Below are 13,044 nucleotides of genomic sequence, written 5' to 3'. Positions count from 1 at the left end.
ATAATACTTTCTAACTATCCACGTTGTCGCAAATGGCAAGATTTCATTTCTTTGATGGCTGTGTAGTATTCCATTGTACATATCAACCACATCTTCTTTATCCATTCATCTGTTGATGGGCACCTAGGTTCTTTCCATACTTTGGCTATTATGGACATTGCTGCTATAGACATTCAAGTCACATGCCCCTTCGGATCACCACATTTGTATCTTTAGGGTAAATACCCAGTAGTATGATTGCTGGGTCGTAGGGTAGTTCTATTTTCAACTATTTGAGGAACCTCCATGCTGTTTTTCAGAGTGGTTGCATCAGCTTGCATTCCCACCAACTGTGTAGGAGGGTTCCCCTTTCTCCAAATCCACCAGTATCTGTCATTTACTGACTTATTAATTTTAGCCATTCTGACCGGTGTGAGGCAGAATCTCATTGTGGTCGTGATTTGTATTTCCCTGATGCTGAGTGATGTGGAGCACCTTTTCATGTGTCTGTTGGCCATCTGGATGTCTTCTTTGCAGAAATGTCTGTTCGTATCCTCTGCCCATTTCTTGTTTTTTATAGATATCTTTTTTTTTAAAGATTTTATTTATTTATTTGACAGAGAGAGATCACAAGTAGACGGAGAGAGAGAGAAAAGGGAAGCAGGCTCCCTGCTGAGCAGAGAGCCCGATGCGGGACTCGATCCCAGGACCCCGAGATCATGACCTGAGCCGAAGGCAGCGGCTTAACCCACTGAGCCACCCAGGCACCCTGCCCATTTCTTGACTGGATTATTTGTTCTTTGAGCGTTGAATTTGGTAAGTTCTTTATAGATTTTGGATAATAGCCCTTTATCTGATAATGTCGTTTGCAAATATCTTCTCCCATTCTGTCAGTTTTCTTTTGGTTTTGCTGACTGTTTCCTCTGCTGTGCAAAAGCTTTTGATCTTGATGAAGGCCCAATAGTTCATTTTTGCCCTTGCTTCCCTTGCCTTTGGTGATGTCTCTAGGAAGAAGTTGCCATGGCTGAGGTCAAAGAGGTTGCTGCCTGTGTTCTCCTCAAGGATTTTGATGGATTACTTTCTCACACTGAGGTGAGTCATCCATTTTGAGTCTATTTTTGTGTGTGGTGTGAAGAAACGGTCCAGTTTCATTTTTCTACATGTGGCTGTCCAATGTTCACAACACCATTTGTTGAAGAGACTGTCTTTTTTCCATTGGACATTCTTTCCTGCTTTATTGAAGATTAGTTGACCATAGAGTTGAGGGTCCATTTCTGAGCTCTCTATTCTGTTCCATTGACCTATGTGTCTGTTTTTCTGCCAGCACCATACTGTCTTGATGATGACAGCTTTGTAATAGAGCTTGAAGTCTGGAATTGTGATGCCACCAACTTTGGCTTCATTTTCAACATTCCTCTGGCTATTCAGGGTCTTTTTTGGTTCCATATAAATTTTAGGATTATTTGTCCCTTTTCTTTGGAAAAAATTGATGGTATCTTGATACGGATTGCATTAAATGTGTAGATTGCTTTAGGTGGCATAAACATCTTCACAATATTTGTTCTTCCAATCCATGAGCATGAAACATTTTTCCATTTCTGTGTGTCTTCCTTAATTTCTTTCATGAGTACTTTATGGTTTTCTGAGTACAGATTCTTTGTCTCTTTGGTTAGGTTTATTCCTAGGAATCTTATGGTTTTGGGTGCAATTGTAAATGGGATTGACTCCTTAATTTCTCTTTCTTCTGTTCTGTTGTTGGTATATAGAAATGCAACTGATTTCTGTACATTGATTTTATATCCAGGCACTTTACTGAATTCCTGTTCAAGTTCTAGCAGATTTGGAGTAGAGTCCTTTGGGTTTTCCACATAAAGTATTGTATCATCTGCAAAGAGTGATAGTTTGATTTCTTCTTTGCTGATTCAGATGCCTTTAATTTCTTTTTGTTGTCTAATTGCTGAGGCTAGAACTTCTACTACTATGTTGAATAACAGTGGTGATAATGGACATCCCTGCCTTGTTCCTGATACTTAGCGGAAAAGCTCTCAGTTTTTCCTCCATTGAGAATGATATTCACGGTGGGTTTTTCATAGACGTCTGTGATGATAGTGAAGTATGTACCCTCCATCCCTACAGTTTGAAGAGTTTTGATCAAGAAAGGATGCTGTACCTTGTCAAATGCTTTTTCAGCATCTACTGAGAGTACCATATGGTTCTTATTCTTTCAATAATGTATTGTATCACGTTGATTAATTTCAGATGTTGAACCAACCTTGCAGCCCTGGAATAAATCCCACCTGGTCGTGGTGAATAATGCTTTTAATGTACTGTTGGATCCTGTTGGCTAGTATTTTGGTGAGAATTTTCGCATCTGTGTTCATCAGGGATATTGGTCTGTAATTCTCTTTTATGATGCAGTCTTTGTCTGGTTTTGGTATCAAGGTAATGCTGGCCTCAAAAAATAAAACTGGAAATTTTCCTTCCATTTCTATTTTTTGGAATAGTTTTAGGAGAATAGTTATTAATTCTTCTTTAAATGTCTGGTAGAATTCCCCTGGGAAGCCACCTGGCCCTGGGCCCTTTTTTGCTGGGAGCTTTTTGATGATTGCTTTAATCTCCTTACTGGTTATGGGTCTGTTCAGGTTTTCTGTTTCTTCCTGGTTCAGTTTTAGTAGTTAAATGTCTGCAGCAATGCATCCATTTCTTGCAGATTGTCAAAATGGCTGGTGTATAGTTGCTCATAATATGTTCTTATACTTGTTTGTATTTCTTTGGTGTTGGTTGTGATTTCTCCTCTTTCATTCATGATTTTATTTATTTGGGTCCTTTCTCTTTTCTTTTTGGTAAGTCTGGCAGCGGTTTATCAATCTTATTAATTCTTTCAAAGAACCAGCTCCTAGTTTCGTGATTTGTTCTATTGTTTTTTTGGTTTCTATTTCATTGATTTCTGTTGATCTTTATTATTTCTCTTCTCTTGCTGGGTTTAGGCTTTCTCTGTTGTTTTTTCTCCAGCTCCTTCAGGTGTACGGTTAGGTTGTGTATTTGAGACCTTTCTTGTTTCTTGAGAAAGGCTTGTATTGCTATATATCTTCCTCTCAGGACTGCCCTTGCTGTGTCCCACAGACTTTGAGCCATTGTGTTTTCATTATCATTTGTTTCCATGTATTTTTTCAATTCTTAATTTCCTGGTTGACCCATTCATTCTTTAGACTCCATGTATTTGGGTTCTTTCCAAATTTCCTCTTGTGACTGAGTTCTAGCTTCAGAGCATTGTGGTCTGAAAATATGTTGGGAAAATATGTCTGGGAAAATATATTGGGAAATATGTCCCAATCTTTTGATACCAGATGAGATTCTGGAGAATTCTGAAAAGATTCTGGAGAATTCATGGAGAACATGCTGGAGAATGTTCCATGTGCACTAGAGAAGAATGTGTATTTTGTTGCTTTGGGATGGAATGTTCTGAATATATCTGTGATGTCCTTCTGGTTCAGTGTGTCATTTAAGGCCTTTATTTCCTTGTTGATCTTTTGCTTGGATGATCTGTCCATTTCAGTGAGGGGGTGGTTAAAGTCCCCTACTATTATTTTATTATTGTCAATGTGTTTCTTTGATTTAGTTATTAATTGCTTTATATAGTTGGCTGCTCCCATGTTAGAGGCATAGATATTTAAAATTATTAGATCTTCTTGTTGGACAGACCATTTGAGTATGATACAGTGTCCTTCCTCATCTCTTATTATAGTCCTTGGCTTAAAATCTAATTTATCTGATATAAGCATTGCCACCCCAGCTTTCTTTTGATGTCCATTAGCATAGTAAATTGTTTTCCAGCCCCTCACTTTAAATCTGGAGGTGTCTTTGGATCTAAAATGAGTTTCTTGTAGAGAGCATATTGATGGGTTTTGGATAAAACTTATTTTTAGGCCACTGTATGCTCTTTTGATGTTTCCAAAGAAAAAAATCCTAAGTCATACATACACACAGGAGTTCACAATGTATTAATTAGAATGCCAAAAACATGTAGGGTAAGGGCTGGGGAGTTCTATAATCAGAACTACTTTTGAGTCAGTTGGACCTACATTAAACTAAATTAGGCTCCTGGGTGACTCAGATGGTTAAGGATCTGATTCCTGATTTTGGCTCAGGCTATGATCTTATGGGTGGTGAAAGTGAACCCTGCCTCAGGTTCCCTGCTCAGAGCAAGTCTGCTACAGATATTCTCTCTACCTCCCAATAAATAAATCTTTTAAAAAATTAAATGAGAAGCCAATTTAATGGGAGGAGCAAGCACATGTGGCTGTTTTGTTTACTGGTAGGTAAGTATTTACCAAGTGTTTCAAAATATTTATAAATGAAGAAGGAAAGAAATGAAAATATTACCTTTACACTCAGGAGGGTTACTACTCCATACACCATTGCCAGTACAAATAAGATTACTCTCTCCAACAAGTGAATATTCATCTGATCCATTTGAAGGATTACAACTGTAAATTACCACTTCATTATATTCAAATTCATCCTTCTCACTACCGGTATATTTTCCATTTGGTATTTTTCCAGGTGGTGGACACATTATCCCTTAGAAAGTGGGGAAAAAAAAAAAGAGAGGACACAAAAGGCAAAAGGAAAGGAAAAGATTACAATAGCGTTAGTGAAGACCTATGAACTGCCTTCAATAAATTCATTAACATATGATTTCTACAAGCTAGGTGTAACTCCAATATTCATTTAGAAAAAGGTTTCTGTGAGAGAATATATTATCCCAAATTCAGACCAGTAAGGTAGATGTGAACTTTAACAGAACTCTTTTTCTTAAATACCTATATAAGATACCTATGAAATACCTATGTTTACCAGGAAAGCCATTTTAAGTTCTCATTATAAGAGATACTGACAGGGCACCTGGGTGGCTCAGTGGGTTAAAGTCTCTGCCTTCGGCTCAGGTCATGATCCCAGGGTCCTGGGATCGAGCCCCACATCGGGCTCTCTACTTAGCAGGGAGCCTGCTTCCTCCTCTCTCTCTCTCTGTCTGCCTCTCTGCCTACTTGTGATCTCTGTCAAAGAAAGAAATAAAATCTTAAAAAAAAAAAAAAAAAAGAGATGCTGACAATTTAGAAATAAAATCTTTTAAAAAAGAGAAATGCGAATGAGAATTTAATGAGAAAATATGCTTGTGACTAAAAATAAAACTCAGGGCTGAGAAATGCTTTATAATTTATAAATATACTTGACAAGTTGAACAACGAAGGGGTTAGAAGAACTGATCCTCTGCATAGTGGAAACTCCTCATGTATCTTTTGACTACCCCCAAAGCTTAACTACTAATGGCCTACTATTGACTACAAACTTTATCAAGAACATAAAGAGATGATTAACACACACTGTGTGTATGTGCTACATAATATAGTCATATAATAAGATAAGCTAGAGAAAAGAAAGTATTAAGAAAATCATAATGAAAAGAAAATACATTTATAGTACTGTACAGTTAAAAAAACATATAAGTGGACTCACACAGTTAAAATATATGTTGTTGAAGGATCAATTGTATATCCATTCATTGAATCGGTAATATATAGTATCAAGATGCTATTGTCTGTTTTCACTTTCATCCTAGTAAGTCTATGGTGAAATTATCCAAATATGTATAAATTGTGTGAGAGCACAATAGACTGAATCCACACAGCTTCCTTTAAGCCGGATTTTGAAGAGATTTGCCAAATTGTGAAACAATGCCACTACTCTCTTTCCTTTGGAAAATATTTTTTTTTATAAAAAAATATTAAAAAATAAAATATGTGGCATATATTGACATGCATTGAGCTTACAGTTCTTAAAAGTGAATTAATAAATATTTATTTTAAAAACTTCTTTTATTTCTAATATAATGACTACCAACAGACCTAACCACATAAAGCAAAGTGCATTGTGGTTTCTAATTTTAAAGCATAAAGGGATCCTAACAACAAAATTTTAAGAACTAGTGCTCTAGATTCTAACGAAAGAATATACTTACTTATACATAGTGGGGGATCATCACTCCAAGTCACTTTTCTTTCATCAGCAGTAGAAATTTCACAGTATAGAATTCTTTGTCCAACTAGCCGATAACTGAATGAGAAAAGAAAAAGTTATTGGATTCTTTAGCAGTTAACTAGATGTATATAATAATGAAAAAAAATTTGGTTGTTTGTTTCTTATGCTATAGTAGTTTGCTGAAGATGTTCTTTAAGTGAAAAATAATGAGAATGCTGACCATATCTGTAATTTAACCAAAGAGTTTCTACTTTAAATATACATTGGCCTAGATCAAAGAAGTCCAAATAAATCTGTTCTCTCTCTCAGTCTGGCCACTGTGCTATCTCCAGCAATCACCTTACACATTCATTTCTATGACTATGCTCCTGACTTTTTTTTTTTAATATTTTATTTATTTATTTGAGAGAGAGAGAGAGAGAACATAAGCAGAGGAAAGATGCAGAGGGAGAAACAGACTCCCTGCTGACCAGGGAGCCTGATGTAGGGCTTGACTAGGGGAATTAAATACAGATTTGAGCACACAGAAGAAAAGAACTGGCAAACTGGAAACTACTGAGCAGAAAGAGAAAAGACTAAAGAAAAGTACACAAGCAAAGGGACTACTGGGACACCAATAAGCAGACCAAGATATATACTGTTAAGACTTCCAAAGAAGATAGAAAGGGCACAGACAGTATTTGAAGAAATAATGGCTGGAAACCCAAATTTGATGATGGATATGAATATAAATATCTAAAATGCTCCAAAATTCCAAGTAAGATGAACTCAAAGAGACCCACACTAATACACATAATAATCAAACTTTCAAAAGACCAAGAAAGAGAATCTTGAAAGCTTGAAGACAGAAATGAATCATCACCTAGAAGGGATCCTAAATAAGATTATCAGCAGATTTCACACCTGAAACTTGGAGGCCAGAAAACAGTGGGCTGACTGAATATTCAAGGTGCTAAAAGAAAAAAAAAAACTGCAAACAAAATTCCTCTATCCAGCAAAACTATCCTTTGAAAGTGAGGGAAAAATTAAGATTTCCCCAGTAGAGAAAAAATCTGAGGAGTTTGTGACCATTAGACTTAACTTGCAAGAAATCTACACGGGGGTCTGCAAGGTCAAATGAATGGACACTAGAAAGTAACTTGAAGCTGTATGGATAAATAAGGATCTCACTAAAGGTAAATACCTGAGTAATTATATTATAAAAGCTAATATTATTGTAACAATGGCTTATAAGTAAAATTTTTGTTTTCTATGTGATTTAAGACAGTAATCTTTTAGAAGAAAATAGATTATTAGTGTAGAAGCTAATATTACAATTAGTATAGAGAGCAGTATGACATCAGTAACTAAAAGGGGTGGGGATGAAGCTATAAATGAACAGTTTTTGTAATTTATTGAAATTCAAACTGGAGTGCTAGGCCTGTAGAATGTTAACTGTAGTCCCCATAGGAGCTACAAACAAAACAACTATAATATACACAAAAGGAAATGAGAGAGGAATTTAAACACTACAAAAATCAACTACACACATAATAAAACAACAATACAGGAAATGAGGAACATAAAAAGCTATAAGGAATATAGAAAAAACAGCACAATTTCAGAAGTGTTTCCTGTCACTAATTACTTTAAGTGTAAATGGATTAAGCTCTCCAAGCAAAAGACAGAGATCAGCAGAATGGAAAGAAACACATTATCCAACTGTACAACATCTATCAGAGCCTCAGTTAAGCTTCAAAGACACATACGGGTTGAAACTGAAAGGATGGAAAAAGATATTCCACACGAATAGTAACCAAAAGAGAGCAGGGGTGGCTATATTTCAGATATAATAGACTTTAAATTAAAAAACGATTACAGGAAACAAAGGAGGATATTATATTAGTAAAGGTTAAATACTCAAAGAATATAACAATTACAAACATTTATATATGCCATGACATAAATAAATATGAATCAAAAACAGAATTACGGGGGGACTACACATTTCTCATATAGGTAATTTTATACTAATAGTTGGAGACTTCAAGACCCAACTCACAAGAATGGAAAGACAACTAGAAAGAAGATAAGGAAAATAGAGAACTTCAACAAAGTAATAAACCAACAAGATGACACAGACAATATATAGAGCATTCTATCCAGCAACAATAAAATACACATTCCTTTTAATTGCATATGTGTCACTTTCCAGGACAGTCATAAGCTAGGCCACAAAATAATAATATAATTATATTAATAACATGATCAATTATACAATGAATAGTTAATAAGATAATTATGTTAGGCCACAAATTAATATTAATTAATCAGTAGATTTTAAAAGATAGATATCATATCTGGCCACAATGGGATGAAGTGAGAAACCAGTATTAAAAGGAAAACCAGAAAATTCACAAAATTGTGAAAAATAAACAACATGCTTTTAAACAACCAGTGGATCAAAGAAGAAATCAAAGGGAAATGAGAAAATACTTTCAGGTGAATGAAAATGAAAACACAGCTTACCAAAACTTATGGGATGCAATGAAAGCAGTGCTAAGGGGGAGATTTATGACCATAAAGACTTACTTTAAAAAATGAAAGATCTGAAATCAACAACCAAACATTACAACTAAAGGTATTAGAAAAGAAAAACTAAACCAAGGTAGCAGAAGACATAAATGCTGAAGACTAGGTGGGAGATAAATAAAATAGATGAGAAAAACAATACAGAAAATCAACAAAACCAAAAGTTGGTTTTGTGAAGATCAACTGAATTCACAAACCTGTAGATAGGTGGACTAAGAAAGAGAGAGGGAAGACTCAATTCATTGAAATTGGAAATTTAAGTGGTAAGGTTACTATCAACTCTACAGAAATACAAAATATAATAAAATATAATACACTCTGAACAATTTTATGCCAGCAAATTGGGCAACCTAGATAAATAGACAAATCCCTGGAAAGACAAAGCCTACCAAACTAAACCATGAAGGAACAGAAAATATGAATAGACTTATAACTAGTAAGGAGATTGAATCATCAATCAAAATTCTCCCAATAAAAAAAAAGCCCTAGACCTGATGGTTTCATGGATTAATTCCACCAAACATTTAAGAAGAACTAAACCGATTCTGCTCAAACTTTTCCAAAAAATTCATGAGGAAGTCTTCCAAATTCATTTTGAGATCAGCATCAACATGATACCAAAACTAGACAAAGGCACTGCAAAGAAATAAAGCTACAGACCAATATCTCTTATGCACAGTGATGCGTATATCATCAAAAAATACTAAACAACAAAATTCTGCAGCATATTATACACCATGAACAAGCAAGATCTATTCTTTCTCTCTTTGGCCAACCAGCAGATAGGATACAAGGATATTTCAACATAAAAAATGATCAGTGCCATATGCTACAACAGCAAAATGGACACAAACCACATCATCACTTCAAGTGATGCAGAAAAAGCATTTGACAGAATTCAACACTCTTTCATGATAAATATACTCAATGAAGTAGGAAGACAAGAAAACTATCTTAAGATAATAAAAGCCATTCATAAGAAACCCACAGCAAATATCATACTCAATGGTGAAAAGCTGAAGTCTGAAAGCTTTTCCTCTAAGATGAGGAGTAAGCCAAGGATGCCTGCTTTTACCAGTTCTATTCAACACAGTACTGGAAATTCAAGCCATAGCAGTTAGACGAGAAAAAGAAGTAAGACATCCAAAACATCCAAACTGGAAAGGAAGAAGTAAAATTATCAGTTTGCAGATGATGCAATCTTCTCTATAGAAAACCCTAAAGATTCCACCAGAACAAGGGTGTTAGTAGCACTAATAAATGAATTCAGCAAAGTAGCAGGATACAAAATCAATATTAAAAAAAATCAGATGCAGGGCACCTGGGTGACTCAGCTGTTCAGCTCTTGATTTGGGCTCAGGTCATGATCTCAGGGTTGTGAGATCAAGGCCTTCTTCCAGCTCTCTGCTACAAGTGGAGCCTGCTTAAGATTCTCTCCCTCTCTTCTGCCCTTTCCCCCCGCCACTCACGCTCTCTCTCACTCAATCACTCAAAAAGAAAAGAAAAGAAAAGAAGAAGATACATTTCCGTATTGTCCTCTAGGTGAACGCTTCTTAAATGCCCAGTATCCCCAATATATAATATTAAAAGAGCCCCACAGAATGGAGGTTTTTATTATTAAGGGCTCAGTATCTCTTTTTGAAATACTTAAACTTCATAGTAGTCACAAAAATCGAACTAACAAATCCTCATCAACATAATGGCCCAGGCTAACGAGGTGAATTCTGACATGGTAACACCTTAGAATTATCTCAATGCAAGAATATCTATAGTTGGCGATTCAACCTCCCATTTCTATAAGTTGATCATTTTAAATACGGTGCACTTTGTTGTCAAAAATGAAGTCATCAGGGGAACCTGGGTAGCTCAGTGGGTTAAAGCCTCTACCTTCGGCTCAGGTCATGATCCCAGGGTCCTGGGATAGAGCCCCACAACGGGCTCTCTGCTCAGCAGGGAGCCTGCTTTCCCCCACCTATCTCTCTGCCTGCTTGTGATCTCTATCTGTCAAATAAATAAATACAATCTTTAAAAAAAAAAAAGAAGCTACTTAAAAAAAAATGAAGTCATCATTGTTAATGCTTACAGTATGTTTATAGTATAGTAAGTATTATAGAATTTTCCTTTTCTTCAATTTATATTTCTTTCTACTAATTACACATCTTCTCAGTTTCAATAAAAAGCCCGAGACTTGTTAGGCTATAAGTATGACTTGTCACATAAAACAAAAATGAAGTCGACTTTATGGGAATGCTTAAGAGAAGCAGAATAAAAAAATGGAATTAGTAGTATTTATCTTATTTCCAATAGGGAACAACTTACCCCTCATTACAAGAATAGTGAATCTGCGAACCAAAGGCAAAAGATCCATTCACAGCGACTAACTGGCCATTTACGGGTTCTCCTGGATGCTGACATTGTTTTGCTAAAAGAAAATTTATAAATTCATTGTTTCACAGTGAATTCAAAACATTTCAAAAGATTTAAATGCTTAAATGTTGAAATTAGCCTATTTCATAGCAATTTCAAAACATTTAAATAAAAATCAAAATTGTACACTGCTCTTCTGAATTCAGGAAAGTGTTTCTTTCTTTGACTATTGTAAGGCCAAACTTAATATTCACATTTAACCAGGTAACCAACCAGGTAACCAGGGGATTTTTCAAAACCTGAAAAGCTACATTGTTATCTAAAACCTACATTCACATGAGAAAACAATCATTGTGCTAGTGCAGTATGCAACCTAAAATATGTGAAATCTCTAGAACAAAAACCAAACCAAAACAAAACTTTTGTACCCTTACCTGTACAAGCCTCCTGAAGAGGTGTCCACATGTTATTAGCCTGACAAACGGAAGACATGGGACGAGGAGGTACAACAGGCTTGTATCCTGGTCGACAAACAAAGTATACTACGTCCCCAGGATTATAACTGGATTTAGTAGCATTTGGCTTCATAAACTCGAATCTTGGAGGAGGATCACAGGCATCTAGGGATAAGAGAACAAGAACGTGAAAATGAAGTTACTTTCTCTCTTTGGCCAACCAGGGACGATGATGTCCCAGCAGATAGGTAATACAGAATAAATGGAATGATCCTTGGCAAGATTTTAAATGATTCTCCCAAGCTTTTAACCAAGTGGTGATAGTAGTTGAGGCTGTGCCTTGCTTATTTTCAGTAACGTCCTACTAGGTGAAGAATTTTCTTTCAACAATCAACTGAAGAAACAAAATGGATGGTTTAGGTCTAACAATATATGTAGATAAACATCCTTTCCCACTTTTTTCTAAATTCATGTCAAAACTCACCTCTCCCTTAAGAAGCCTTCTATAGGACACAGCACCCTGCTCCAATGACTCTCCCATAGTCTGAAACATACTAATGATAACCCATCACTTCAGGCTCAGTCTCCTTGTTGCAGAAGGCAAATATCTAGAGACCAGAGATCACAGGTCTTCTTTTTCTACTCACTCAGTATCCAGTGGGTACTTCAGAAATGCTAGAGTATCAAGTGATTTTTAAATAAGCATTGTGTAGTTCACAGATCAAGAGAAATATGCACAAACTCTTCCATGTAAGACTTCATTTCATGCTTCATATAAGTGAACTGAGCTTCTCACAAGTGAACAGATGCCACTCAAATATCAAAATTTACCATGAATATCCTTACCAAAAAAAAATGTTGCTTTGGGGGCAGTATTTTAAATATAATTTCATCTTCCTCCACTCATTAATGGATCCCACATTCCTTCAGCTAGAAATTCTATATAATTCCTTTCTAGATACCAATCCATTACCTCATTAAAAATCATGGAACCACCAAGAAAGAATTAAGCAACAGCATGTCACTGATTAAACAATACAAGTATTCCTTGCTTTATGCAATTTCATTAACTATTCCGAAAGCAGATAAAGAAGACAGAATTCTAGGGGCACCTGGGTGGCTCAATTGGTTAAAGCCTCAGTCTTTGGCTCAGGTCATGATCCCAGGGTCCTGGGATAGAGACCCACAACGGGCTCTCTGTTCAGTAGGGAGCCTGCTTCCTCCTCTCTCTCTGCCTGCCTCTATGCCTACTTGTGATCTCTGTCTGTCAAATAAATAAATAAAATCTTAAAAAAAAAAAAACCACATACACCTAGAGTTTAAAAAAAAAAAAAAAAGAAGACAAAATTCCAAATATGACTTCATATAAAGTAATCTGCTTGGTGTCGGGAGCCAGTACAGGAGGCCTACTATAAGAGCTGTAAGGGACTGAATATGATTGGCTGTTCATTTAGGTCCATTCACGGGGGAGGTGCATGAGCACTGCATTCTGATTGGTTAACACTGCCTGTATAAAAACGCATGCACCCGGGGTTAAAGAAGAGGAGGAAGAAAAAAGCAATTAATAAAAAAGGTTCGCCACTACGTGAGTCTCCGAGTTGTTCTTGCTGGCGAGAGCGACAAGTGGTGCCGA

General features: G+C 36.0%; 1 protein-coding gene across 4 annotated transcripts in view; it reads right to left on the bottom strand.

Annotated features, from left to right (window-relative positions):
- LOC132025557 (membrane cofactor protein-like) overlaps positions 1-13,044 on the bottom strand; it is a 38,485-nt gene that overhangs the window by 13,757 nt on the left and 11,684 nt on the right. For all 4 annotated transcript variants that reach the window (XM_059412989.1, XM_059412990.1, XM_059412991.1 and 1 more), the window contains exons 2-5: positions 11,391-11,576; positions 10,909-11,011; positions 5,999-6,093; positions 4,363-4,560 (exon numbers count right to left, since the gene is read on the bottom strand). In XM_059412989.1, coding sequence (XP_059268972.1) covers positions 4,363-4,560; positions 5,999-6,093; positions 10,909-11,011; positions 11,391-11,576 — 582 coding nt within the window. The remainder of the gene's footprint in view (positions 1-4,362; positions 4,561-5,998; positions 6,094-10,908; positions 11,012-11,390; positions 11,577-13,044) is intronic.

The sequence above is a fragment of the Mustela nigripes genome, chromosome 10 (genome assembly GCF_022355385.1).
Source record: "Mustela nigripes isolate SB6536 chromosome 10, MUSNIG.SB6536, whole genome shotgun sequence".
Classification (NCBI taxonomy): Eukaryota; Metazoa; Chordata; class Mammalia; order Carnivora; family Mustelidae; genus Mustela; species Mustela nigripes.
This window is presented reverse-complemented; position numbering and strand designations above follow the sequence as displayed.